The sequence below is a fragment of the Microcaecilia unicolor genome, chromosome 4, assembly GCF_901765095.1.
Source record: "Microcaecilia unicolor chromosome 4, aMicUni1.1, whole genome shotgun sequence".
NCBI classification, from domain to species: domain Eukaryota; kingdom Metazoa; phylum Chordata; class Amphibia; order Gymnophiona; family Siphonopidae; genus Microcaecilia; species Microcaecilia unicolor.
The window spans coordinates 323,886,475-323,914,277 of NC_044034.1; the positions used below are offsets into that span (position 1 = coordinate 323,886,475).

At 43.4% G+C, this 27,803-nt stretch overlaps 1 protein-coding gene across 1 annotated transcript; it reads left to right on the forward strand.

Moving 5' to 3' along the window:
- Positions 1-26,303, forward strand: ADRB3 (adrenoceptor beta 3). Its single transcript, XM_030199630.1, has 3 exons — positions 1-1,345; positions 11,111-11,181; positions 24,907-26,303. The coding sequence occupies exons 1-2, from the start codon at positions 99-101 to the stop codon at positions 11,157-11,159; spliced, it is 1,296 nt and encodes a 431-aa protein (XP_030055490.1). The 5' UTR covers positions 1-98; the 3' UTR covers positions 11,160-11,181; positions 24,907-26,303.
- Positions 26,304-27,803: the final 1,500 nt, after the last annotated feature.

The following is a 27,803-nucleotide window of genomic DNA, read 5'->3' on the forward strand; positions in this document are numbered from 1 at the left end:
GCACGGACTCAGGCAGCTGCTCCCACACAAGCCTGGGGACTACAACCCGCACCAGCCCAGCTTCACACCTGAACCCAGGCCAGCATACCTGCTCCAGGATGGCTCCTTGCCTCTCTGACAACGCTAGTTCGGGGAATTTAACGGCTAATGCCAGTGGCTGCCAAGAAGATGCTACCCTCTCCCAAAAATGGGGGCTTGGGGTGATTTTGACTCTCATTATCTTAGTTATAGTTATTGGAAATCTACTAGTCATCGTTGCTATAGCCAAGACTCCACGTTTACAGACTATGACCAATATATTTATCACCTCTCTGGCCTGTGCTGATTTAATCATGGGGCTCTTAGTGGTGCCTCCGGGTGCCACCATCTTGGTAAGTGGCGACTGGCTTTACGAGACCACCGTCTGCGAGCTGTGGACCTCGGTGGATGTCTTGTGCGTGACAGCAAGCATCGAGACCTTGTGTGTGATTGCAGTGGACAGGTACATAGCCATAACTTCATCCCTGAAGTATGAAATGCTGGTCACTAAGACTAGAGCCAGGCTGGTGGTCTGTTTTGTGTGGGCCATCTCGGCTCTAATATCCTTTTTGCCAATTATGAACCACTGGTGGAGGGACACCGCTAACGATGAGGCCATGGAGTGCTATGAGAACCCTAAATGCTGTGACTTTGATACAAATATGTCTTATGCCATCATTTCATCCACTATCTCTTTCTATGTCCCTCTGGTCATTATGATCTTTGTTTATGCCAAGGTATTTATTGTGGCCACCAGGCAGATCAACTTAATAGAGAAGGATAAAGTGAGATTCAACGAGGTTCCTCAAGTGTCGTCTTCTAAGGGCAGACGAAGCTTTAAGAGGAGGCCTTCAAGACTTTTAGCCATTAAGGAACACAAAGCCCTGAAGACCCTGGGAATTATCATGGGCACGTTTACCCTCTGCTGGCTACCCTTCTTTGTAGCCAATATCATCAAAGTATTCGACAGGACACTAATTCCGGGCCAGGTCTTCCTCTTCCTCAACTGGTTGGGTTATGTGAACTCGGCCTTCAACCCCATCATTTACTGCAGGAGTCCTGATTTCAGGAAGGCGTTCAAGAAGCTCTTATGCTGCCCCCGGAACGCGGACCGCAGACTGCAGGCCGTCTCTAATAACAAGGACCTGGAGCAGGGCCCCTGCGGTGCCTTTGACACCCAGAAAAACTTCCAGGCGACCAAGCAAGCCACCGGGGGGCAGGAACCCAATGGCAGCCTCAGCAGCAGCAACCACTCCAGCGTTGGGACCGAGGAGACCAGCCTAAGGCACAGCAACGGCCACGCCCACCACGAAAAGGAAGCAGAAAAGTAAGCCAGGCTTTAACATATATTCCATGTTCCAGGCATGGTTTAATTCACTGCTGGGCTTTTCTTTCACATACCTGCGAGAATAGGGTCTTAAGGGGTTACTTAAAGTCAATGGGAATGTCCCATTAATTAAAAAAAACACACACATAACCGTCTGCCCTGTTGCCTACCATGTACCTAACACGTCAATAAGCGCAGACGGCCAACTTTGTTTATTTAAAGACGGTGGAACTCCAGTGCCCCACGTAAGAGTCAGAAATAGCAGAGACCAGCACAGTATGTTCAGCGGATATAAGACCTCCAAAAGGCACAGGGAGGAGGAGAAAGGAGTTTCTTTAGAGCACAACAATCTGCTGCCCTTGAACTGTCAAAGGGCTGTAAATATGTTGGTGGAATTCAGGGCAGGTGACAGTATCAGGGAAGAAAATAATATGTGTTATTACAACAGGCAGGCTTCGGTGATTAAAAGCTATAAAGCCTAATTCAATAGTTTGCAAGGTTGACCTCTTTCATAGTCTGTCGCCCAGTTAATTCTAAACAGGTGTTCACACACCTCATATTGACACCTTTTTTATTCCGCTTGTTTACCAAAAGTTGTAACCACGGCTTAAGCATCCAACAAACCCTCATTATGAGACAGCCAAAATACACAGCATAGTTCCAAGGGCATGATCACGGCAGCTGAGTCTGGACACTACATCTAATCTGTGAAGTGAAAGTGTAGCAGTGGCAGTAAACATATCCGTCAGTTTAGCAACTAATTTAAACCAGATTGCGTCTCAATTTTGTTTACGCTCAGAGCTGAAGCTAGAGATCACTTTACTTGCAAAGAGAAGTCTGTGGTGTATCTATTCAGTACACAGTCCAAAGTCTCTTCAAACAAACTAAAGACACTTTTGCAGAAATACCTCTCCCCCACCTTCGGTTAAACGGAGCCAGAACCTGTCACCCTTCTGGGTTGATCCAAAAGCGCCTCAGCGGTGACAGGAGTTGGTCTCTATCAACTACTTTTAGCATCCGTCACCATATTATAATGTTCTTTCTTTTTCCATCAACAGCTTTTTTATAGATTATACTTTTACCGACATTCTTTTTCTTTGAAAACCGGAGTTTACTTCTGTTTAACAGAAACACTAGGGAAACGGGGCATCATCATTACATGGCTTGAACAGTTATGCTGTTGTTTCTTTAGTCAGGTTCTGCAGAGACTGGCAATGGTTTTTGTTTTATTTTGTTTTTTTAACCAGCAATGAAGTAATGAGAAAGGAAAAACAGAAAAAAGTTGGGCTAAGAATTGCGGTGTGGTTCAGTTCCTGGTGCCCTGTCAGATCTTCAGGCTGAAAAATGAAAATGTTTTACTTCTGGGAAGGCCAACACCTGCAATAGTAGCCCTAAAATCTAGTAAAAAGAAAGAAAGAAAACAAAGATAATCCATAGACTGATTTGCAGCTTCTAGTCGGATTAACTGTTTAATATCAGGACGGACCCTGGATGGTGAAGGGTTACAGCGTAGCAGGGGGAGAAGACAAGCTTCCCTCCTGAGGACAAGGAGGATTTGTGCTTTCAAAATTAAAGAACCTCGATAAGGGGTCCTTTTACTAAAGTGGGCTAAACCGTTAACATTAGTATGTGCTGCTAATGAACTCCAGCTCTACTAGTTAATTTAGGGTGTGGGCCAGTCTCTGCTTACTGACACAGAATGGGGTGGGGAATGGGCAGGTGCTACTGTTAAATGTGCTGTGTTATCTGCAGGCTGATGCTCAGCATGCCTGCCGCAAAGCCAACAGCGCAGAACACCCCCCCATAACGCCGAAAGAGCGCAGAAACCTAGCTTGCCAGTGTTCAAAGGAAAATGAAATTATGTGTGCACTGTAAAAGTGAAAGCAAGGGGGGAACGTGCCTGGCACATGCACAGAAGCGTTTCGCATTAAGCTCAGCTCTTCTGCGCATGTGCCAGGCAGACCCAAACGTGAAGCACCTTTAAATATAAGCTTTTCAGTTTATTTTTACTCGGAAGGCTTATATTTAAGCGCAGGAAACGGGCACTAATGTGTGCCTTCACTTTCAGGTTTGCGTGGACTTGTGCACATTACAGGCGCTTACAGGCTTGCACGGGCTTTCTGCCACTTCCAAAAGAAATCAAAACCAGCAGATTTTACAGAAAGGATCGTGAGAAATCCAAAACACCCTAATGTCTGCTCCAAAGTGGCATTATTTTTTCAGCAGCGAGGGCGCTCTTGTTTTGTGCACTGTTCTCTGAGCATTGGGAAAGAATAGGAAATGACCTCATTAACATCCATTTGACTATATTAGCAGGATATTTGCTCTAACCTTTGGTGCACACATTGGGGGGAATTCTATAGATGGTGCCTTAAAAATCAGCGCAATAAAACCATGTGGTTAGTGTGATTCTATAAACTATATCTATGTTGCATGTACAGTGATACCTCAGTTTTCGTCAATAAACTGTCTGAAAACAATCGGCGAAATCCGAAACCGATGAAAACCGAGGCAATTATTTCTATATGAATCAATGTAACTTATTAGCAAGGAAAACACTTAACAGGGACAATGAGATTTGAGCACATGTGATTTTATCTTACATGCATTGCATTAGACACGCGGGGTGATGCTCACACAATGAGAAACAACGCCACAATGAGCAGGAGCACGCCGACGAAATCCGAGACAAAATTTTCACGGAAAAAATCGACGATAACCGAATTCAACAAAAACCGAGGTATTACTGTAGTTTATAGGTTACGCTCACATGCCATTCTTGTGACTAAAATTTAGGCCCAACTATTTAGGCCACCTGAAACCAGGCCTAAATATCTGCACCTAAGCTAGGCCCAGTTTAGGGGTATTCTATAATACTGTGCAGTTTTTTTTAATACCCAAAACCCACCCATTCCACACCCATGGCCATGCCCCCTTTTTGACTGTGCACATTAGAGTTTGCACGCACCACATTATAGAATACACCTAGAAAGTTGTGTGTGTAAATTCTAATTAAAGCCAATTAGTGCATTTAATTGGTTAAGTGCCAATTAACCAACTAAATGCACTAATTGGCTTTAATTAGAATTTGCCAACTATTGTCACTGATTGGCTTGTTAATTAATTAAGTTGTGCACGCAATTTGACTATGTGGCCAAATTAGCACACACAACTTAAGGCATCATATATAGAATTGAGCATTCTGTGCTCACTAATGCTGGAGCTAGTTTGGTACTAATTGCCTCTAGCATTGGCATTACATTTTGAGAATCAGTCTGCTAGTGTGTTAATACCACCTCAGTAAATGGTGTTATGTGTATCTGGGTCATATCCAGTGCAGTTCATGTGCACTTACCCCTAAGTCTAGAGGGTTGTGTGTCCAAGTTTCTGTCTAGTGTGTAAACTATAGGATAAGCTCAATGGGAAAGGGGATAGGATTTTGCTAAACTGCCAATAAAAGTGGTTTACATATTATATACAGGTACTTATTTTGTATGTGGGGCAATAGAGGGTCAAGTGACTTGCCCAGAGTCACAAGGAGCTGCAGTGGGACTTGAACCCGGTTCTCAAGCTGCTGCACTAACCATTAGGCTACTCCTTCACTCCCATGTAACATAATAGATTAATTAGATGCTAATTTGCATTAACAATCAATTATTGATGATAATTGGAGCTAATTGGCAGTTACATGTGTAATTGTCCTTAGTCGGTATTTTATAAGTTGTGCACTCAAATTCCAGAAAGCACAACTCCAAGGGGGACATGGGCATGTCACACAGGTGCACAGATTATAGAATACTAGGGAAAGGGAAATGGGACTTGATATACTGCCTTTTGGAGGTTTTTGCAACTACATTCAGAATGGTTTACATATATTACTACTCCTTATCACTTCTATAGCGCTACAAGGCATACGCAGCGCTGTACACCATACAGATAAAGACAGTCCCTGCTCAAAGAGCTTACAATCTAAATAGTCAGGTACTTATTTTGTCCAGGGGCAATGGAGAGTTACGTGACTTGCCCAGAGTCACAAGGAGCTGCAGTGGGAATTGAACTCAGTTCCCCAGGATCAAAGTCCACTGCACTAACCACTAGGCTACTCCTCCGCTCTATTTGCATTTATGCATCTAACTGCCTACAGTTAGATGCAAGTATTTACCCCAGTCCCAGCCTTGGAGCTAGTGAAGGTGCTCACGCCTAAACTTAGGCATGTAAATGTGGCCTTATGCTAGTATTCTATAAGAACATAAGTGTTGCCATATTGGGACAGACCGAAGGTCCATCAAGCCCTGTATCCTGTTTCCAACAGTGGTTAATCCAGGTCACAAGTACCTGGCAAGGTCCCAGAACAGTAAATCAGATTTTATGTTGCTTTTCCTAGAAATAAGCAGTGGATTTTCCCAAGTCCATCTTAATAACGGCTTATGGACTCTTTTTTTAGGAAAGTATCCAAATCGTTTTTCAGGTTTCTTTATTATTTGCTATACTGCCCATCAGAAGCTGTCTGAGCGGTTTACACATATAAACAATTTAAAAAAAAACAGTATCAAAAAGAATTTCATTAAAATAGGAAAGGTAGTAGAGACTATGCTAGAAAAAAAAGCTGTGAAAAAGTGTCATCCAGGACCCCCCCCCCCCCCCCCCCCCCCACACACACACACACAGAACCTGGAGCTCCACCCATACCAATGAAAGAAAGAGTGCTCAGGAAAATGCATCACCAAATAATAGACTCTGTTTTAAAAATTTATGTAAGGAATCTTGTAGCCTCATATAAACAGGAAGAGTATTCCGCAAGTGAGGGCCAACTACACTAAAAATTGTTTTCCTAATTCTTTTGTTCTATTTGTTTGAATGTGGTTATAATAAGTAAGTTTTATTGACTCAGTCTAAAAATACATTGAGAAATGTAAGGAAATAATAAAGCTGGCAAGAAGTGTGGAAGGCGAACCACAAAGACCAACAAATGTAAATCTCTCCACAAGTATCCAGAAAAGACTTAGTATATCTGCTTGTTAGACTACTATCTTGTCTTATCATAATCATGTCACCCAAGATCTGTCTGTCGTACTAAATATCTATCTTATCATGCATTTCCATTATTCATGATGTATTGTAAGCCACATTGAGCCTGCAAAGAAGTGGGAAAATGTGGGATACAAATGCAATAAATAAAATAACCCCAAGAACAATATACAGGATGCAATTGGTAACCAAATGGGCCTTGCGTAGGAGCGGCATCACGTGGACATATTTCTTAGCACCTCTTACCAGTTTGATAACCACATTTTGAATCATTTGAAGATGTTGAATATGAAAGACTCTAAGACCCTGATAAAGAGCATTACAGTAATCAACATTGCTGAGAACCAATGCATGGACAAGCGTTTCGAGAGCAGCCTGATGCAAAATGTGTCTCAAATAATGTATTTGCCATAATCTGTAAAAACAATGTTGTATCACTGCTGAAACTTAAACTTGAAAGTTTATTGCCCAGTATAACTCCTAATATTTTCAATGAGGAAACTAAAGATATAACTGTACTGTGAGGTGAAACTACTAAGCTGACTGGTTTTACCACATTCTCTGGCAATGACTTTCAGAGTTTAATTACATGTTGAGTGAAGAAATATTTGCTCCAATTTGTTTTAAATTTACTACTTAGCAGCTTCATTGTTTATTTTATTTTTGTTACATTTGTACCCCGTGCTTTCCCACTCATGGCAGGCTCAATGCAGCTTACATGGGGCAATGGAGGGTTAAGTGACTTGCCCAGAGTCACAAGGAGCTGCCTGTGCCGGGAATCAAACTCAGTTCCTCAGAACCAAAGTCCACCACCCTAACCACTAGGCCACTCCTCCACTGTCCCCTAGTCCTAGTATGTTTGGAAAGAGTAAACAAGTGATTTACCTCTACCCGTTCCACTCCACTCAGTATTTTAAAGACCTCTATCATATCTCCAATCGGCCATCTCTTCTCCAAGCTGAAGAGCCTTTCAGGCTTTAGCCTTTCCTCATAGGGAAGTCGTCCCATCCCTTTTATCATTTATAAGGACAGGTAAGCATGCAACTGCCATTATACAAATCTGCGCTTACCCCCGGATTCTATATAGCGTGACTTAAGGTGCATATGCAAATCCAATCGTATTCTGGATTTGCACATGCAGCTTAATTAGTTAATAAGTCGATCAGCGCTGATAATTGCCAATTGACATGCAATTATTGACACTGGCATTAATTAGAATTTACACGCACAACTGTCTAAGCATATTCTGTAATGCGATGTGCTTAAATTCTAAGTTGCATATTTGAAAAGGGGGCGTGACCATAGGCGTGGAATGCACGTTATTATAGAATACACCCAGTCTGCACCTAATTTACTCGTTGGCATTTACATCAAGTTTTACTTGGCGTAACTGCCCACAACTAAATTTAGTCACACAGACGGGCGCTAGACTTATCTTGCTGCACCATATGCCTGGAATAGACTTCCTGAGCCAGTACGTCAAGCTCCATCTCTGGCCGTCTTCAAATCTAAGCTAAAAGCCAACCTTTTTGATGCTGCTTTTAACTCCTTAGCCTTATTCACTTGTTCAGAACCCTTATTTTATCATCCTCACTTTAATATTCCCTTATCTCTTGTTTGTCCTGTTTGTCCTAATTAGATTGTAAGCTCTGTCGAGCAGGGACTGTCTCTTCATGTTCAAGTGTACAGTGCTGCATACGTCTAGTAGCGCTCTAGAAATAAGTAGTAGTAGTCTATAAACTGCACAGAAATTTAGGCATAATTTATAGAATATGCCTAGGAGTAGTTTTTTTCAGCGCTAATTTTTTTAGGCATGATATATAGAATCTAGTCCTTAGCGTGCAACATCCTGGCACCTAATTTTAGGCAACCTTTAGAAGTTTATCCCATAAGTGTATTTCCTCTGTATTAACTGGATGGGCAGATGCTGGGAAAATCCCCAACAGTTAGCACAGAGGGCTATCACACAGTAACTGCAAAACTTTAACAAAGTTTAGTGAACCCATCCCCCACCCCCACTCACTCAAAATCAGGACATCTCCAACAGGGTAATTTTATTGCAGGACACCTTGTATGTAGGAGTAATGTCCTTGCCTGGATTGTGTAAGAAAGTGCGTAGATTAGCATAGTTTAGAATCCATGTGGTAAATTCTCAAAAGGTCGCTGAAATTTAGGTGCCTGGCTGATGTGTGCTAAGCGTGAATCCTATAACTGCAGTTGTGCACATAACTGCCCTTATAGAATACTAGTGCATTTACACCCTTAGGCACATAAATGATAGAATTCTATAACCTCCACACCTAACTGTCTGACACACCCCTGACTCGCTCATGCCCCTCCCCTGAAGTTACACACTCTGGAATTTGAGCACACAAGTTATAGAATACTGACTAAGGGCAGTTAATTAGTACCAATTATTGAATTAAGTTACATGTGCAACTGACCTTATTTTAAAACTTGTGCACATAAAGTTGCATACTAGTCAGAAATTTGAGTGCTTGAGTTTATAGAATTAAGGGCATGTGTGTGCTCGTGAACTCTGCCCACACTCTGCCCAAATTCTTCCCCTGTACATGCCTACCAGCATAGTATATATCTTTATGTCTTGGCACATACATTTACATTGGTCTGTATTTTATGAGTCCTGTTATGCATGGAAAGCATTTATAAAATTACATCCCAAAGCATTTTACAAGGTTTATAGGGGAAGCCTAGCATGCAACCTGGAGATAGCTGCATTTGCACACTAGTTCCTGCAGATACCCTACAGCACTCTGCAGTGATATGACTTTTCTAAAGATCTGTATCGACAAGCATTTTTATTATGCTATAGGTACCTCCAAATCCTCAAGTTGGCCTTCTTTTGACTGCTAATTATCTCCATGGCAGAGTGCAATTTAGATTTTGAAGTTGTAACCTATCTGCTCTAGGAACAGATGTCCTTTAAAAGCTGCTATGGGTTATTTTGTCACAGAGTGCAACTACACTATCTAATACAATACTTCTTAACCTTCTCCTGAAGGCCTGTACCCAGCCAGTCAGGTTTTTAGGATTACCACTATGAATATGCATGAAATATATTTGCATCTATTGGGTTTGTGATTCATGAATATTTATCTCATGTATATGCATTGTGGTAATCCTAGAAATTTGTCTGTCAGGTTTGCCGCCTGGAGAGGGTTGAGAAGCTAATGGTGTAATCCAGTGGTTCCCAAATCTGGTCGTGGAGGCACCCCAGCCCCTAAAGTTTTCAGGATAGCCACAATGAACATTCATGAGAGAGATGTGCATGCAGTGGAGACAGTGCATGCAAATCTCCTTAATGAATATTCATTGTGGAAATCCTGAAAACCTGATTGTTTGGGGTGCCTCCAAGACCAAGTTTGGGAATCACTGGTGTAATATTTTGTGACATATCAATACAGTGGCTTCTTGGTTAAATCATGTGGCTAAGAATTTCTATGTAGAGCCTGATGGAAACAGATTTTCCCATTTTGTGTCAATGGGAAAATGTTTATTTATTTATTTGTTACATTTGTATCCCACATTTTCCCACATATTTGCAGGCTCAATGTGGCTTACATAATACCGTGAAGGCATTCGTCAAATCCGGTATGGGATAGGTACAAAATGTTGTATTGGGATAGGGAAGATAAGATTCAATCAAGTTGGGTTGAGGTAAAAGAGTTCATTAATGTCCAATACGATCTTTAATAGTGAGGTGTGCAGGGTTGAGTCATTTAAGTTGGGTCATTCGGATATGCCCTTCCGAATAGATCAGTCTTTAAGGACTTTTAAGGCTTAGTCCATAAACCCAGAAATAAGATAAAATATTCACCTATATTCCCTTTACAATTTTCACATATTAGCAGCCACATCCCTCTTTTCTCTCTCTCTCTCCTCTGACTCAGAGTTTTGAATGCTGCCTTCTAACAAAGCCATTGATGCTATTATGGATCTAAAGAATAAAGGGGTGCTACTGGGCTGCTGTTCATCAGATATCCCATGCCCAAATAGTGCTGATCCATAATGCATGAATACAGTCATAACAGCTGCAGAGTGGTATGGGGAATGTGTGGGCACTGGGCACAATAAAAGAAGTGTAAATATACACAGCAAAATGGATTAGGGCATAAAATCTGGGGAACCTAGGAATAAGATCAAAAGCGTGTACACTAGAATGAAGACACAAGGAATTTGACCTATCTGAAGAACTGAGCTAACACTTCTGCTTCCATTGAAGTGAGACATCCAGAAAACTAATGCCTTTCTTAAAGTAAGAAAAGCATGAAAAAGAGACACTGTACTGTCAATGGATTATTTGCCTTATCCAGATCTAAGCTCGCTATTTATTTATTTATTTAGATTTTGCTCACACCTTTTTCAGTAGTAGCTCAAGGTGAGTTACGTTCAGGTACTCTGGATATTTTCTGTCCCAGGAGGACTCACAATCTAAGTTTGTACCAGAGGCAATGGAGGGTTAGGTGACTTGCCCAAGATCACAAGCTATGAATTACAATCATGTGCATAAATTATTTCCCTGTCCAAATGGGAGTACATCTAAGTTGTACCTCAGTCAATGGAGGTAGATGTGACTTGCCCAAGATCACAAGGAGTGTCAATGGTTGACGTGAGTTTATTTCTATATATGGTGTAGATGTGGATGTATACAGTATAAATGGCCATGAAAAATGTGGTTATTGTTCATTTTCTCCCCTTCTTACATGCGATGAGAAGTTTTCTCAGCTGGAAAGAAACAGAAGTCCCTCTGAAACATCATGAGTGAAGCTGAAAGAGCATCAGAAAGTGTAAGTACACTGTGCCTTAATAAATGGGGCAATAGCCAAACTCTGTTTATTGGTTACACCTTCAACTGGGATTTGGTCTGATTCATTATTGGGGATCATTTAATAATGCTGGCTTCATTAAGGCACATCATATTCCATCAGGTTTTCCAGATATCCACAGTGAATATGCATGGGATTGGCATGCACTTCCTCCTTTGTATGCAAATCTATCTATCTCATACTTATTCATTGTGGCTATCCTAATAACCCGATGAGACTTGAAAGTCAGTGTTCCCTGAGGACTGGGTTGAGAAGCCCAGTACTAATGGTTAGTAAGCACTAACTGCTCTGCAGCATATAACAAGTGGTGTATCTAAATGACCATTATGGTGTTAAAATCTACTGTTATGTATAATTCTTCTGATAGGGATAAGTCAGTAATTAGACACAAAAATTTTGTGCCTAATTGGATTGTGAGTCCAAGAAAAGATGTTCATGGGTATCAAACAGCAAACAAAAAAGTGAGGTCCAAAGAAGTGGAGTCTAAGAAATTCATTAAAGCCTATATTATTGCAAAAGGACATCCAATCAATAATCATCACTTCCTCAATATGCATACATGGCTCGACACAGGCCATGTTTTGGCAATAAGTCCCAGTGCTCTAGTGCGACGGTGAAAAGAACATAGACTTCAGCACACAACAATGGTGTTCATAAATACATCAGCAATGCTCAGCTTGTGTCCGGAAAATACATCCTGCTACCACGGGGTTGAAATTTAAAGATGCAGGCTGTGTTTTCTGGACACAAGCTGAGCACTGCTTTTGTATTTTTAAAATCATGTTTATTGACATCAGTACAGAAGACAAAAACAACCAATCATAAAAACTCAGCATACATAGGGATATCAACAGTTTAAACTTTTCTCCCCAACCCAATGCACCCCCAACCCCGACCCCCATCCTTGGTGGCTTGTGGGACAACAGAACATGACATGAATTCATATATTGATCAAGGGTCTCCCAAAAGGGTTCCCAGGTAGCTTGAAACTGTTGACCAGTGGCATGCGCAAAGTCCATGATCTGCAGATGATCCATATGAAGCTGGGTAATCATTAAGAGTCTCCAGTGCTGAGAGAGGGGCCCGTTGTATCCAGCCAGCCTGCAACGCCACCTTATGCAAGAAAGCTTGGAATCTCTTTGGAAGAGCTGAGGCTTGAAAATGTTCTCCAAATAACATCAAAGGGTTCATAGGGAGCACACAAGACCAGAGTTTGTGGATGATAAACAGCAAGCTGGACCAAAAGCCTGCTACCACAGAACAGTGCCAAAACATGTGGCCAGGAGTGGCCCCCAGTGCCTGACACTTAGGGACAAGATCCAGCGGGAAACAAACCCATATGGCGAGCCTGATGTGAAATGTTTAAACGCATTGCAAATTTGTAGATATTTACAGATGCCAAGCAGAAAATCTCTGATCAGCTGAGGTGTAATCATCACACGCAAGTCTGCAGTTCACTGCATAGCCACCTGAGAAAAATCCATCTCCTCAGTTGTAATCTGCAAAAACCAGTGGTGAAAGGTTAAAGGGACATGTTGTTGCAAGCCCAACATGAAAACCTCTGACAATGTCTCTTGTACATTCTCCGTCAGATCTGTCCAAGTGTAAGCTGCAGATACACAAACTGATCTCGAGGCAGAATGGAAAACTCTTGCTGGACGTCTGCAAAGGACTTCATTTTTTTCTTCTTCTGTGACACCTTGCAAAGATACACTACACCATACCTTGCCCAATCAGTGTAAACACTATGTCCATGTCCTGGAGGAAAAGTTGGATTATCACAAACTGACAAGGGGTAGTGGCAGCGGCAGCAGAAAAGTGGTGGTGCTGACATAGCCACTGCCAAACGATGACAGGTTTTCAAAAAAGGAAAGGTCCGCAGTACCCCAGGAAGAAAACCACTAGTGGTGTGTAGCACGCTGAGGCAAAACTCTAGTTTCCAGAGATGGAATAGAAAAGCTGGTGGTGTTCTAGAACCAGTCGTTCATATGGCGCATGACACTGGCCACATTTAGATACCTCAAATTTAAAAAACCCATTCCACCAAGGACCTGTGAGGTCTGCAGAATACTCAAAGGCAAACGGGGTCTCTTACCTCACCAAAAAAAATATGTCTGCAGAGCCCGCCACAGTACCACCTCATCTCTTTGAGAAAGGAAGATTGGCAACATTTGAAACATGTATAACCATTTAAGTGCTATTAAGATATTAAATAAATATATGCGGCCCCAAAGAAAGAGAGGAAAAGCTGCCCAAACGCACAATTTCCCAATAGTATCATCCAGAACATGCAAAGGAGACAAGTTAGAAAGCAAATGGACCTCCAAATATTTAACAGCCTCAATTGCCCAGGTAAAAAGAAAGGAGCCCCTCCACTGTGTATGGACAGAAGAAAGAAGAGGAAGAGCTACTGATTTTTGTAAATTGGGGGAACAGCCAGAAATCACTCCAAATTCAGTAATCACACATTATAAAGAAGGCAAAGTGTTCTCAGTCTGTGTCAACAATATCAGCAAATGCTAGGGTTTTAATCTGTTGGCCCAACTCAGTAACGCCAGGGATGGCCCCATCACTCTCAAGAACCCAAAGCAACGGTTCCAAAGATAAAACAAATAACAAAGGTGACGGGGACATCTCTGTCGCATGCCTCAAGAAATGGGAAAGTCAGAGGTGCACTCACCATTAACCAACAGCTGAGTCATAGGACCATGATTTAGGGTGTGGACTGCCTGAAGCAACCACCCTTGGATCTCCACCCTCTCAAGCACTCCAAGTAAATGTGATCAGACCACCTTATCAAATGCTGTCTCAGCATCTAAGCTGAGAGCCAAAGCGGGAATATCACTGGCCTGCCAATGGCACATGGCTAACAAGAGTTTCCTAACATTGACCACAGACTGATGAGCCCGGGTAAAACCCACCTGCTCATCACCTACCAACTGAGGTAAATGTGCAACAAGACGATTTACAAGGGTCTTTGAGAGAATTTTGATATCCATATTGATTAAAGAAATAGGATGATAAGAACCCGATAGTTCCTTCGGTTTGCCCGGTTTAGGAATGAGTGTTGTGGGAAAGCGTGGGGTACAAATGTAATAAATAAATAAATAAAGCCGTATTTTCATGACAAGGAAAAGCTCCAGCAATCACCACCTCAGCATAATATGCCAACAGCAGTTTCAGGAGAGGTAAATGAAGCATCTTATAGAACTCCACAGAATCACCCGGTTCTGATGACTAACAAAGACAATGATGTCTCCCCGAAGCATTGCTTTGGCCGTGCTCCAGAATAACTTAGGTTGAGATTCATGCTGCTCTTTGTTGGACACAAAATACTTCAAGTAGTCCATTAAATAAGCTAGGAAGTCAGGATTGTGAGCAAGATAGCTAGGGAACCACCACCCACCTCTAGGCTGAGACAGAGGCAGAACTTCAAGATCCACCCACACAAGAGAGTGATCAGAGATCCTTTCTGTGCCCACTTCAGCCGACCGAACCTGAGAAAATAAGGATTGGTGAGCAAGAATATAGTTCAATCTAGTAAATTTGCCATGGGCCCAAGACATATTTGTAAAAACCCTATCTGAAAGGTGGAAAAGATGCCAGGGGTCTACAAGATTAGCGCTACTAGACGTACGCAGCACTGTACACTTGAACATGAAGAGACAGTCCCTGCTTAACAGAGCTTACAATCTAATTAGGCCAGACAAACAGGACAAACAAGAGATAAGGGAATATTAAGGTGAGGATGATAAAATAAGGGTTCTGAACAAGTGAATAAGGGTTAGGAGTTAAAAGCAGCATCAAAAAGGTGGGCTTTTAACTTAGATTTGAAGACGGCCAGAGATGGAGCTTGACGTACCGGCTCAGGAAGTCTATTCCAGGCATAGGATGCAGCAACATAAAAGGAATGGAGTCTGGAGTTAGCGGTGGAGGAGAAGGGTGCAGATAAGAGAGATTTACCCAGTGAACGGAGTTCCCAGGGAGGAATGTAGGGAGAGATGAGAGTGCAGAGGTACTGAGGAGCTGCAGAGTGATCCAACGCTAACATGAAATTACATAGAACCTGATGTCCAGGAGACCTACAATCCACCCCCTTCAGGCCTCCTGAGCGATCTAGATCTGGGTCCATAACCAGATTTAAATCACCCACCACCACCAGGTTGGACCCCCCGATAGGGCACTAATTGAGTTGAAAGGTATGGATAGAACTGGTCATCATAAGGGGTAGGGCCATAGATCACCAGCAAGTAAAATTCTTTCCCCTGCACCCAGACCTTTAAAAGCAAACAGCGACCTCCTAAGTCACGAAACACCAAAGAAGCTGTGTAGGTCAGAATTTTTAAAAACAGAACAGGCACACCACCCCAATGCCCTCTCAAATAGGAATAGAAGACATCTCTCACCCATTGATGCTGCAATTTCTGATGCTGCCCATCTGTTAAATGCATCTCTTGGAGACATCTACATGGTGACGTTTTAGCCACTACTCTAACAGGGTAGGTAGCGTATGCTCCAGCAACCGCTCTGACAGTCCCAAGAGACGAAGGTTCCCTCGCCGCAAGCAATTTTCAAGCTCATCAAGTTTATCAGCTTGAGCACACACCTGCTTCTCCAGCTGCAACAGCGCAGCCTCAGTTGCATGTTCCGCATCTTCCACGGCAGACACCTAATTCTCTAGTTTGCCTATACGGTGAGTAGTCTCAGCCAAAAGAGTTTCAAGGCGGGTAAGTTGACTGGAAAGTTGGCTCAAGCGTGGTTTGAGGGCTTTCCTCACCACCTCGGCAATCAGCAGCAATTGGTGTTTGGAGAACAGGGACACTGCGGGAGCCTCAGCCATCATCCTATCATCCCCTCATCATGGTTTCTCCATGCCCTTAACAGACATCGATACTGCGGGTTTTAGAAGAAATTTGTGCATCAAGGAGGAGATTCTATATATGGCGCCTAAAAAATCAGCATGGAAATCAGTGCCCAACTAAGCGTATTCTTTAAGCAGTGCCTAGTTTTGGTGCAGAATACGCTTAACGAGTTGTGCGTGTAAATTCTAATTATTGCCAATTAGTGCTCATTATTGCTTGTTAAGAGCTGTTATCAACGCTGATTAGCTTGTTAAACCAATTAAGTTACGTGTGTTGTTATTGAATATGCTTCAATTTCGGTGCATATCTCTAGGAATGCTATATAGAATCCATGGACGGGGAAATTTCCAACTGGAGAGGAGGGTTCCAAGAGCAAACAGGGTGCAGGGAAGGCATGGGAGCCCCAGAGAGAGACAAAAACATGGTCGCTCTCCTCAATGCAACATGTGAACCCCTGTGTTGCTCTTGTATTTATGAACATCATTGTTGTGTGTCAAAGTCTGTGTTCTTTTCACCATGCATTAGTGCACTGGGACTTGTGATGCTGGCAAAATAAAATCGGATATTCAATGCCAGTCGCTAGATACAGCCTGGCATTGAATATTGGTCTGATCACCGAGTAGTCACCGTGCAACCCCACACCGGCTGAATATTGGGGGGACCATTACCAGGATTCATCATCATTTAAGTCAACAACTGCAACCTTATTTCCTTGCTTGTACTTATCCAGTTTCTCACAATAACATTTATGGCACCATCCTTCATTAACATCTTCTACAATGGGTGCTGAGGTTTCCATGTCTAGCAACAAGCATCTTTATATCTGATAGCTTCTTCTGTTTTTTTCTCTGTTGGCCACAGACTCCCAACATAGCCAATTGGTATGCTTTGTTTTCACCAACACAGGCAGAATAATGTAGCTGACAAAATTTGATCAATGAGTGGAAATAGCAAGCATTTCACTTAGTGCTTTATTATTTAAATTGATCACATTACATAGAGATATGACTCAAATGAATATAAATATTGCCTAGAAACAAAGGAACAAAAAAATAGATCTAGGTGGAAAAACATAGGAGTGGCAACACTGCCAGGCAGTGTAATGGGAGCAGGAGGGGAGGGAAGTGAGGCTAAAGTGGACAGAGCAGCTTGCCAAAGTTACAAGGCGCGTCAGTGGAAGAAGTGGGATTTGAACTCTGGTTTCCCTGTTTCTCAGCCTAATTCTTCTAACCGCTAAGCCACACCTTTCCCTGATGGTAAAATAATACTGTTCTAGGGCATGGTGGAATATTTACATTGTGGTTTTTTTTCCATGGGTAGAGGTTGCTGCTCTTTGAATTCTGGGAGTTTGTGCTGTTATGGTATGGCAGGTGAGGAGTTTGCTCTATAAGTTCTAAGTAATTTTTCTCAGGGTTTTGTGTTACTTCACAAAGTGCCTGGTAATGTGGGGGGAGTTTGTATCAGTATTACTGAGGCATCAAAAAAATATCAGATTGATGAGCAGTAAGTGAAACATTGTAGTTCAGCTGAGTAGTGATGTGAAGTTAGCCTTTAAAGGATTCTCAGTGAATCCTCAGCCCTGACAAGACACTGTCTGTTTTGTTTGTGCAAAGTTTGCAGTGGCAGCTTGATGCCTCAGGCAGCAGCTGGTCTCAAACAGCAGATGGCAGCATTTGCCCTACAGCCTTCCCTCTCGTCCCCTCCCTCCTCCACCCCCCCCCCCCCCAAGTCACAGAACTCCACAAGCACACGCCCACAGTGGTATTGAAAAATACAATGAGCCACCTCTGTGATTCAGTGGCTTCTCAAAGCCGAAGGTTCTGCCGGTCTTGCCCCTTCTAACACACACTTTCATGCAGTGGCATAGCAAGGGTGGGGCGGTAGGGGCGGTCCGCCCCTGGTGCACGCTGCTGGAGGGTGGAGAGAGCAGCCGCGCGCCTGTCGGCTCCGCTGGTTCCCTGTTCCCTCTGCCCCGGAACAGGTTACTTCCTGTTATGGGGCAGAGGGAGCCAGTGGAGCCCAGGGGGGGATGTCATGTTGCACCCTGGGGGTGCGCAGCAGCGATCCGCCCTGGGTGGCAGCCGACCTAGGAATGCCACTGCTTTCATGTTAGAGGGGGCAGGACCTTTGAGTTGTGCCCTAGTCACGGAGGCCCTGAGTTTGTTGTATTTTTTATTGCCACAATGGCTGCAGGTTTGTGGAGATGCTGTTGCAGCAGTGGTGGTGGTGGCAGTATGGAGGTATATGGATAGGTTGGTAAGGAAAATGTGGGAATGGGGGACAGGAGAGTAAAGGAACCATGCAGAGACCTCATGGCACTGGAAGGAAGAGAGACAGGAAATGCAGGACATGCAGCATTGGGGAGGACTGGGGAGATGAAGGGGAGAGGCTAGATATGGAGGATGGGAAGGGATAGAAGGACAAAGGGGAGCTGCTGGACAGGGGGAGGGGGAACCTTAAAAGAAGGAAAGAAGATGCTAGATCCATGGATATGGGTTAGGGCGATGGAAATGGTAGATTTTGGGGAAGGGGAGATATAGAAAGATAGAGGGGAGATACTAAATTGAGGGATATAGGCACGTAGAGGAAAGATGATAGACATAAGGGAGGGCTAGGGATATAGGGGCAGATTCTATATTGAGCGTCTTTGGTTTCTAAAATCGCCAAAAGTCAAAGATGTTCAAATCTAAGGACGTCCTTGGTATTTTCGAAACGTCCATCTTTTTTTGAAAATGAGCTTTTCCTTGCCTCCGGATTTGGACATTTTACAAAGATGTCCAAATCCCAATTTAGATGTTTCTTTTGAAAATGCCCCTCTATGTGTATTCTATAAACCATGCCTAAAGTTAGGCGTGGTTTACAAAATACACGTAGTGCTGTCCTTGTGACTAAAATTTAGGCATATTCATTTACACAATGAAAACCTGGTGTAAATGCCCATGTCTAACTTTATTCTATAACACTGCACATACATTTTAGGAACACTCACAACTCATCCATGCTCCTCCCATGGCCATACCCCCTTTTGAGATCTGTGCAGTATAATTTACATGGGCTACTTTATAGAATATGCTTAGCAAGTAGTGTGCCAATTAATACTGATAACTACAATCAACAGCCAATATTAAATTAAGTTTTTTCTGTACAAGTAACCTTATTCTATATATTATATGTGCAAAGTTATGCACCAAGTATAAATTTAGGTGCACAAGTTTATAGAATTAGGGGGTATATGTGTTATCTTTATATTTTACACTGTATAGGGGAAAATGCTTCTCTTTCTCTTTATTTGGTGTTCTACTGCATACTGGATCTGGCTTCTTTAGGTTTCAGATTAATGTTTTCCTACATATTTCTATTTTTAGTTTAGGTTTACTTATTCTGAATTTCTTAAGGGTCTATCTACGTTCTGTATGGATAGCTGAGACTGGGTATTCTATTAGCACGGAGTTTCTACAGTATGTAGGGATCTGTATTGTATGAATCCAATTTGTTCAGTTTTCTAAGTAGGTGTATGGATGTTCTAGGGCTAGTGAAATATTTATGGTGCTGCTTTTTTGTGTGAGTTTTAGAAAACTGTGTTGTTATGGAATGGTAGATTTTCTCTAAAGAAGCTAAATGTCTTTTGTAGGGTTTTGTATTAGTTTATAATATGCCTGGTACTGGAGAGGGTTTATGTTGCTATGTTGCTGTTACTGGGATGACATCAGAATCTGATTTCTTTTTTTTTTTTTTTGGGGGGGGGGGGGGGGTACATTGATTGTATGTTGAGTTATAAGGGGAAGTGTCCTAGTTGTTGTGGGAGGGTTTCTGTGAATGCAGAATATGTCTTTATGAAGAGATTCACCCAAGGCAGTACAGCAGGTAAAGTTTAGCATACTGTAAATGTCACTGTGCCCTACTGCAGCTCAGTGAGCCAGACCAGACAGCTAATCATTTCAGAGGCTACCTTCAGCCAGTGTAGTATGGATTTCTTATAGTTTATACATGTTAGATATTTCTAGATATTTTTTCTTGCAGATATCATGGCTGACACATTCCTCAGATACTGTGACATTTGTTTGTGTATTTATACATATATGCATCTATATGTATCTATCGACCATATAGAAAAACAGATAGATACAGGAGATATATAGATATATGACATAGAAGTATGGGTTGCTTTTTAAAACTGTACATTAGATGCAAAGTCAGCAGAATAGGTAGAAAGCATACATTTTGTCTCTTTTATGGGCAGATGATCAGTAGCAAACGCAGGCGCTAGAGGCTACTAGTGTCATACTAGCGCCTGCGTTTGCTACCGCCCCATGATCAGAGCCCCCGAGCATGTGAAACAACATGCTCACAGGGTTTGAACACAAGCAGCATGCAAATGCATGCTAAACAGATATTTTATTATTCCTCCCAATGATCAGCGAGCAGCAGTCCAAACATTGGTGTGCTGCCCATGGCAAACCTTACGCCAGCTCAGAGCTGGCATTAAGGATTGCAGAACATTGGGGAGGAATGGTGAGCCCTGTCCAGCATGCATTTGCATGCTGGCAGGACTCCCATACCCCCCACCCCCAAGCCAGCGACACGAGGGCTGGAGGTCCCCCCCAACCCCCCGACACAAGTCCAAAGGAGGCTGGAGATCAGTGGATCTCTATCCCCCCCCAACTCCCCCTCGCACCCCCCCAAAAAAGCCCTGGTGGCCTAGTGGGCCGCAAACGCAAGTCACCCAACCTGGTGTCCTAGCAGCCCCTTCTCCGCCTCCCCTCGTATCTGGTGAGTGACGGAGGAAGGAGTAGTACACTCCTTCCTCTTCCTGCACCGCCTTGAAAATGTCAGTGCCCAGCCTTGCCCAGGGCATCCTGGGATTCGCTGGGTGGGGCTTCACCACCACATAAGGGAAAACTCTGTAAACCATGCCTAACGAGTTTATAGAATATACCTAGTGGCCATGCCTGCACCTAACTCTAAGGGTGTCCATTTACACCAAGTAAAGCTTGGTGTAAATACCAGCAGCTAAGTTAGACATGGAGCAGATTTTCAGAAAGCCCATGGCCATGCCCCCTTTTTGGCAGTGCGCATTAGAATTCATGCACACCACTTTACAGAATATGCCTAGCAAATTGTGTGTGTAAATTCTAATTAATGCCAAGTAGAGTTAATAATTGCTTGTTAAGTGGCAATTATTGGTGCTGATTGGCTTGTTAAGTAATTTAAATTGCATGCACAAATCCAGAATACAACCAGATTTGTTACATTTTAGTCATGTTATATAGAATCCAGGGGTTAGGGCATAAACTGTGCCTAACATTAGGCACTGGCAATTATGCCTGCTGAAGCAGGCAGCTGAGTTCTATATTTACGTATGTAAAATTTTGGAACGCCCCCTAGCCATGCCCCCCCAAATTTATGCGCATTAGGATTTACATGCAGACAGTGGCGTAGGAAGGGCGGGGCGGTGGGGGCGGTCCACCCCGGGTGCACGCTGCTGGAGGGTGCAGAGAGCAGCCATGCGCCTGTCGGCTCCACTGGTTCCCTGCTCCCTCTGCCCCGGAACAGGTTACTTCCTGTTCCGGGGCAGAGGGAGCAGGGAGCCAGTAGAGCCGACAGGCACGCGGCTGCTCTCTGCACCCTCTAGCAGCCAAGAATGCACCCGAGGGGAGGCTTGATGCACCAGGGAGGGGGTGTCATTGCGCTGGGGGGGGGGGGGGTCATGCTGCACCCTGGGGGGATGGACACCGCTGCACCCGGAGAGGGGGTGTGCAGCGGCGATCCATCCCGAGTGGCAGCCGACCTAGGATCGCCACTGCACGCAGATCATTATGGAATTCGATCTGCAAGTAAATTTTAATTAAAGCCAATTAACACCATTAATTAGGAGCCAATTAGCATTGATTGGCTTGTTAAGCATTTAAGTTGCATGCTCAAATCATCTGCATGCACTGATTTGCAAGCACAACTATAGTCGCCATTTATAGAATCTGTGGCTTAGTGCGTAGGTTTGATAAGGGCATGTCTCTAAAATATGCACATACCCCGGATTCTGTGAAGCTGGGTGTTCAACTTTACGCTTTGTATGCAAATGCACGTGCAATTTATAAAATAAGGCTGGTTGCACATGCAACTTAGTTTAATAATTGGCTGTTAATTGGCTGAAGTGCCCTTAGTCATTATTCTAGAAGTTGGGTGCACTGATCTGTCACTTACATCCGACTTTGAATGCCTAAGTGCTTGTGCCTACAGTCAGGTTTCAAACTATGGATTTACACTAGTATTCCATAATGCTAGTTCCACACGGAATTGCCATTATAGAATTTGTGCTAAGCACGCATCATCCCAGTGTCTACATTTTGGCGCACTTTATTGAAAGGATACCCCATAAATAACACACACACTTCGGCGTCAAGAGTTAAGACAACATTGACTTGGTGTAACTGTTGGCATGTAATTTTGTGTGCACCCATGCCAAGTTACAATTTATTTAGATTTTGCTCATACCTTTTTCAGTAGTAGCTCAAGGTGAATCACATTCAGGTACATTAGATATTTCTTTGTCCCAGGAGAGCTCACAATCTAAGTTTGTACCTGAGGCAATGGAGGGTTAAGTGACTTGCCCAAGATCACAAGGAGCAGCAGTGGGATTTGAACTGGCCACCTCTGGATTTCAAGACTGGTGCTGTAACCACTAGGCCACTCCTATACAATCATATTCTATAACAGAATCTTGGCACCCAGATGCCGTTATTGAATTGACACTAAGCACACAGCATTGGGGCACCAAAATCTTAGTGCCAATTCATAAAATTGCCACCCAAGTGTAGAGCGGCTTAAAAGGATTAGTTCGTTCTTCTGCAATTATGTTAGTGGGGCTTTCAGGCCTGTTTGTTTTCTTTACTGCGAAAATGTAAGACCAGCAATATGTGTGGGCAGGAGCAGCCTGAGGTGAGGGATGAGATGCTATCCCTGCCCCCCCCCCCCCCCCCAAGTCCAACATCTCTCTGTTCACACACTCTCTGCCTTTCCCAACTCCCTCCCTCCCCTTCCAGCCACGGTCTGGCATCTCCAACCTTCGTTTCTTAACCCCCTTCTCCAAATCTACCTTCTTTTCTTGTTTTCCAAAAGTCAGTAGCAGCAGCGATTCCCATAGGCTGCCCTGTCGCCAGCACCAGCCTTTTCTCTCTACTGCGGCCTGACTCTGAGGAAACAGGAAGTTACATCAGAGAGGCAGGCTGCAGTAGAGAGAAGAGGCCAGTGCTGGAGGCAGGGCAGCCTATGGGAATCACTGCCACTGCTGGCTTTTGGAAAACAAGAAAAGAAGGTAGATTCGGTGAAGGGGGTTGAGGAAGGAAGGGCAGGGTAAGATGCCAGACTGCGGCCGGTGGGGGTGGAAAGGAGCGAGATGCCACTCTGTGAAGAGTGACTCCTGAGGCCCCCCGCATCAGTTGGCCTAATGGTAGGGCCGCTACTGTGTGTAGGTTTTTTTTGTTTGTTGTTCTGATTCCACAAAGAGCACAGTAAAAACAAAAACAAAGTGAAGGGGGATGTGTGTCTATTCTTCTGCAATATCTAACAGCACAGATGTCTGAACATAAAAACAATGGTACTGGCACCCAAAGTTCCACACACATCTGTGCATGTATGTACTATTTTGCACAAAAAAATATTGAGGTTGCACAAAATTCATGCACAAAATAGCATTCCAGCCCATGCACAGATGTGTGCACAAGCTGTAACTGCTTTTAGCGTAGAACCGTGTATGCATGCGTCCAGTGTGCCCTTCCAAGTCAGCAGACAAGTTGTGCGTAGGTCCTATTTGCAAACAATTTGTTTACTGCATCAGCACTCAACAGTTTGGTATTCTACTTATGTTAGGAAGCCATGTACTAAGCCACCAGTGCAAGGCTGTAATGGAAGATTGCTATATCGACCCCTCAGTCAGAAAGCATCCCGGACGTTTCTGTAAAGCCCCACTTAGTTACCAGGCTACTAATTGTAGCATGTCGAAGCATCTGTCACTTTTGTGCCTGAGGTGGCCATGGGATAAATAGGTACCAGCAGAGCCTATGTCAAATAATTCATGTTACCTGCAGGTTGCAGAGAATAAGTCTGGAATGTGCAACTTTCAGACATACCCCTATAGTTCTTTCTACTCAGGCTACCTGCAAGCCAGAACTTGTGAATGCCATGAACTATCTGAGGCATCCGAAGCATAGTGGGGAGGGGGGGGGGTGCTGGGGGTGGGTACAGACGGCATTGTTTTAAATAAAGGCTTGCAGAAAAAAAATGATTACTTCCTATACAAAGATTATTAGAAAATTTGCAATAACTTGGAGAGATGGAGGCAGAACAAGGGGAGGGGGAAGCTTGTTTAAACTGTAATAAAAGTTGTTTTAAAACATAGACATCCATAATCTCAATTTTGTGTAACACTGATCTGTGATTTTTCAGCTCTGTTTTACTGTTAAAATCCCCTTTTGACCCAGTTACTGCAGGGAGGCAATGGAATCAGAAGCTAATGCTGTATTGTCTCCTGAGCTGTCTTGATCAGATAAGAGAGGTCTTGTTGCTGGCTGATGTCAGTCCCTTGCATGTCCACACACAGAACACATTCTGAGCTTGGCAGGCTGGTTTCAGCAGGCAGGAACTGAAAGTTAGCAGAAACAAACCCTGGAATTTAACTGGCAAAAGGAGAAGTGTTGACATGCATAATTTTTCTGTAGGGACTCTTAGGTAATGGAAGGTCACCAAGTTATTTTCTTTGCTTATTTTTATAACATTTTAAAGTGTAGATTGTTTTTTTTTTTTTAACTGTATTTCTCTTCCTCCTTAGTCTGTTCCAGAAGACATCTACAGATGACCTCAGAGTCATATCTGATATTGGCTCCCACATAAGATAACAGATGCCTGCATCATGCCTTTAGTCTCTAGAAGTCTGTTTGGGGAGATACTAGAGGTTCACCCTCCTTACCACCATCTCCAGAAGATGATCTGCTTTTTCAACAGGGTTAACCTTTGCTTGGGTATTATAAAAGTATTCTTTGAAATTGTATTTTTTTTAGAGTATATATGTAACAAAAAAAAACCCAACAAAAAAACCCAGAAACCCAATTGCTTGGGTCTTTATAATGTGAGGTTTAATCTTTCTATTTTGATCAGGGACCAAATGGTTTTGTGTCCCTACTAGGGTTGGGTGTCAGGGTATAAGAAGGGTCCACCCTCAGCTCATGACTCAGAACTTGTGCTTGGATCTGAGCCAAAAATAGATTGGGAAGGAATCCCAAGTGTTATTTTTAACAGGACACATGAGGGACGCCTGTGAAGACTGTTTGAAAAGCAATCCCTTTTTTTTTCAAAGGGCTCAATCACTTTATCAGCTTGATGCACTGTATAGCTTCACCTCTGAAGCTCGCCTGATTGAAGGGCTTGGGACAATGGATAGAATTTGGTTGGTGCCTTTCAGCTGTCCACAGGTATTATAAATTTCAGAGAGATGCAGGGAAACAGTTCCCTGTGGAGACTAGCTCACCTCATGGACTCTTGCACAGCAGAGAGGTCAGAAGGATGTTGTTAGTAGTACTCTGGTACACTGAGGTACAGGGAGGTAATGTGATTGGCCCAGTCACAGAGAGAATTCACACAAGGCTGAGTCAAGATGAAACCCTTTCTGTGTTTTCATTCTTGTATCTCCTTCCTTTTCACATATCTGGTCTGGTCTGGTCTAGTCTATCTAGAAATGATAATAGCAACATAGATACTGAGCCAAAATAGCACATCTATTGTGCACGGATTTAATTCCTCCTGCAACTTCTGGAAGGGAGGGAACATGAGAGGAAAAGTTTAGTCCAGCAGAAACATCTGTGTGTAGCACAGTGGCACTTTTGTGCAGTTCTTAAAATTTAGCACTTTTAGGCAAATGTTCACCTCCTTTTTTTATATATATATATTTTTCCCTGTGACTTTTTTTTCTCTTTCCCAGTGTTACAAGAAATTAAGGGGCCATTTTACTAAAAAGCATTAAGAAATGGGCTGCACGTTTTAATGTGGGACTGTCCCACTTGCTAAACCCATTTATAACGTGATCTAAAAATAGGGATTTCTTTTTCTTTTTGCGGGTCCCATGCTAATTTTTACAGTAGGGTGCGAGACCTACAAAAATGTTATCATGGGAGCACTTAGAACCAAATTCTATAAATGGCACCGAAAGATCAGCGCTGAAAAAAAATAGCACTTAGGCCTAGTCTATAAATGGCACTCAAAGTTAGACTACATTTATATAATAGTGCTTAGTGCCAGGATCCATGACTACTTTTAGGCATGAGAATTTACACCAAATGAACCCTGGTGTAAATCATTGTGCCTAAATTAGGCATGGATTCCTCTTATTCCATAACAGCATACATAAATTGCAGGAACACCCCTGATCTGCCCGTGCCCCTCCCATAGTCATGCCCCCTTTTTGAAACCACGTTTTACGCACGGATCTGGGTGTGTAAATACAGTGGGGGAAATAAGTATTTGATCCCTTGCTGATTTTGTAAGTTTGCCCACTGACAAAGACATGAGCAGCCCATAATTGAAGGGTAGGTTATTGGTAACAGTGAGAGATAGCACATCACAAATTAAATCCGGAAAATCACATTGTGGAAAGTATATGAATTTATTTGCATTCTGCAGAGGGAAATAAGTATTTGATCCCCCACCAACCAGTAAGAGATCTGGCCCCTACAGACCAGGTAGATGCTCCAAATCAACTCGTTACCTGCATGACAGACAGCTGTCGGCAATGGTCACCTGTATGAAAGACACCTGTCCACAGACTCAGTGAATCAGTCAGACTCTAACCTCTACAAAATGGCCAAGAGCAAGGAGCTGTCTAAGGATGTCAGGGACAAGATCATACACCTGCACAAGGCTGGAATGGGCTACAAAACCATCAGTAAGACGCTGGGCGAGAAGGAGACAACTGTTGGTGCCATAGTAAGAAAATGGAAGAAGTACAAAATGACTGTCAATCGACAAAGATCTGGGGCTCCACGCAAAATCTCACCTCGTGGGGTATCCTTGATCATGAGGAAGGTTAGAAATCAGCCTACAACTACAAGGGGGGAACTTGTCAATGATCTCAAGGCAGCTGGGACCACTGTCACCACGAAAACCATTGGTAACACATTACGACATAACGGATTGCAATCCTGCAGTGCCCGCAAGGTCCCCCTGCTCCGGAAGGCACATGTGACGGCCCGTCTGAAGTTTGCCAGTGAACACCTGGATGATGCCGAGAGTGATTGGGAGAAGGTGCTGTGGTCAGATGAGACAAAAATTGAGCTCTTTGGCATGAACTCAACTCGCCGTGTTTGGAGGAAGAGAAATGCTGCCTATGACCCAAAGAACACCGTCCCCACTGTCAAGCATGGAGGTGGAAATGTTATGTTTTGGGGGTGTTTCTCTGCTAAGGGCACAGGACTACTTCACCGCATCAATGGGAGAATGGATGGGGCCATGTACCGTACAATTCTGAGTGACAACCTCCTTCCCTCCGCCAGGGCCTTAAAAATGGGTCGTGGCTGGGTCTTCCAGCACGACAATGACCCAAAACATACAGCCAAGGCAACAAAGGAGTGGCTCAGGAAGAAGCACATTAGGGTCATGGAGTGGCCTAGCCAGTCACCAGACCTTAATCCCATTGAAAACTTATGGAGGGAGCTGAAGCTGCGAGTTGCCAAGCGA

What these genes read in the sequence shown, in the direction of transcription:
- ADRB3 (XM_030199630.1), top strand. Translation starts at nt 99, where the DNA reads ATGGCTCCTTGCCTCTCTGACAACGCTAGTTCGGGGAATTTAACGGCT. An exon ending in CACGAAAAGGAAGCAGAAAA is followed by an intron (nt 1,346 to 11,110) that starts GTAAGCCAGGCT and finishes TGCGATGAGAAG; the next exon opens with TTTTCTCAGCTGGAAAGAAA.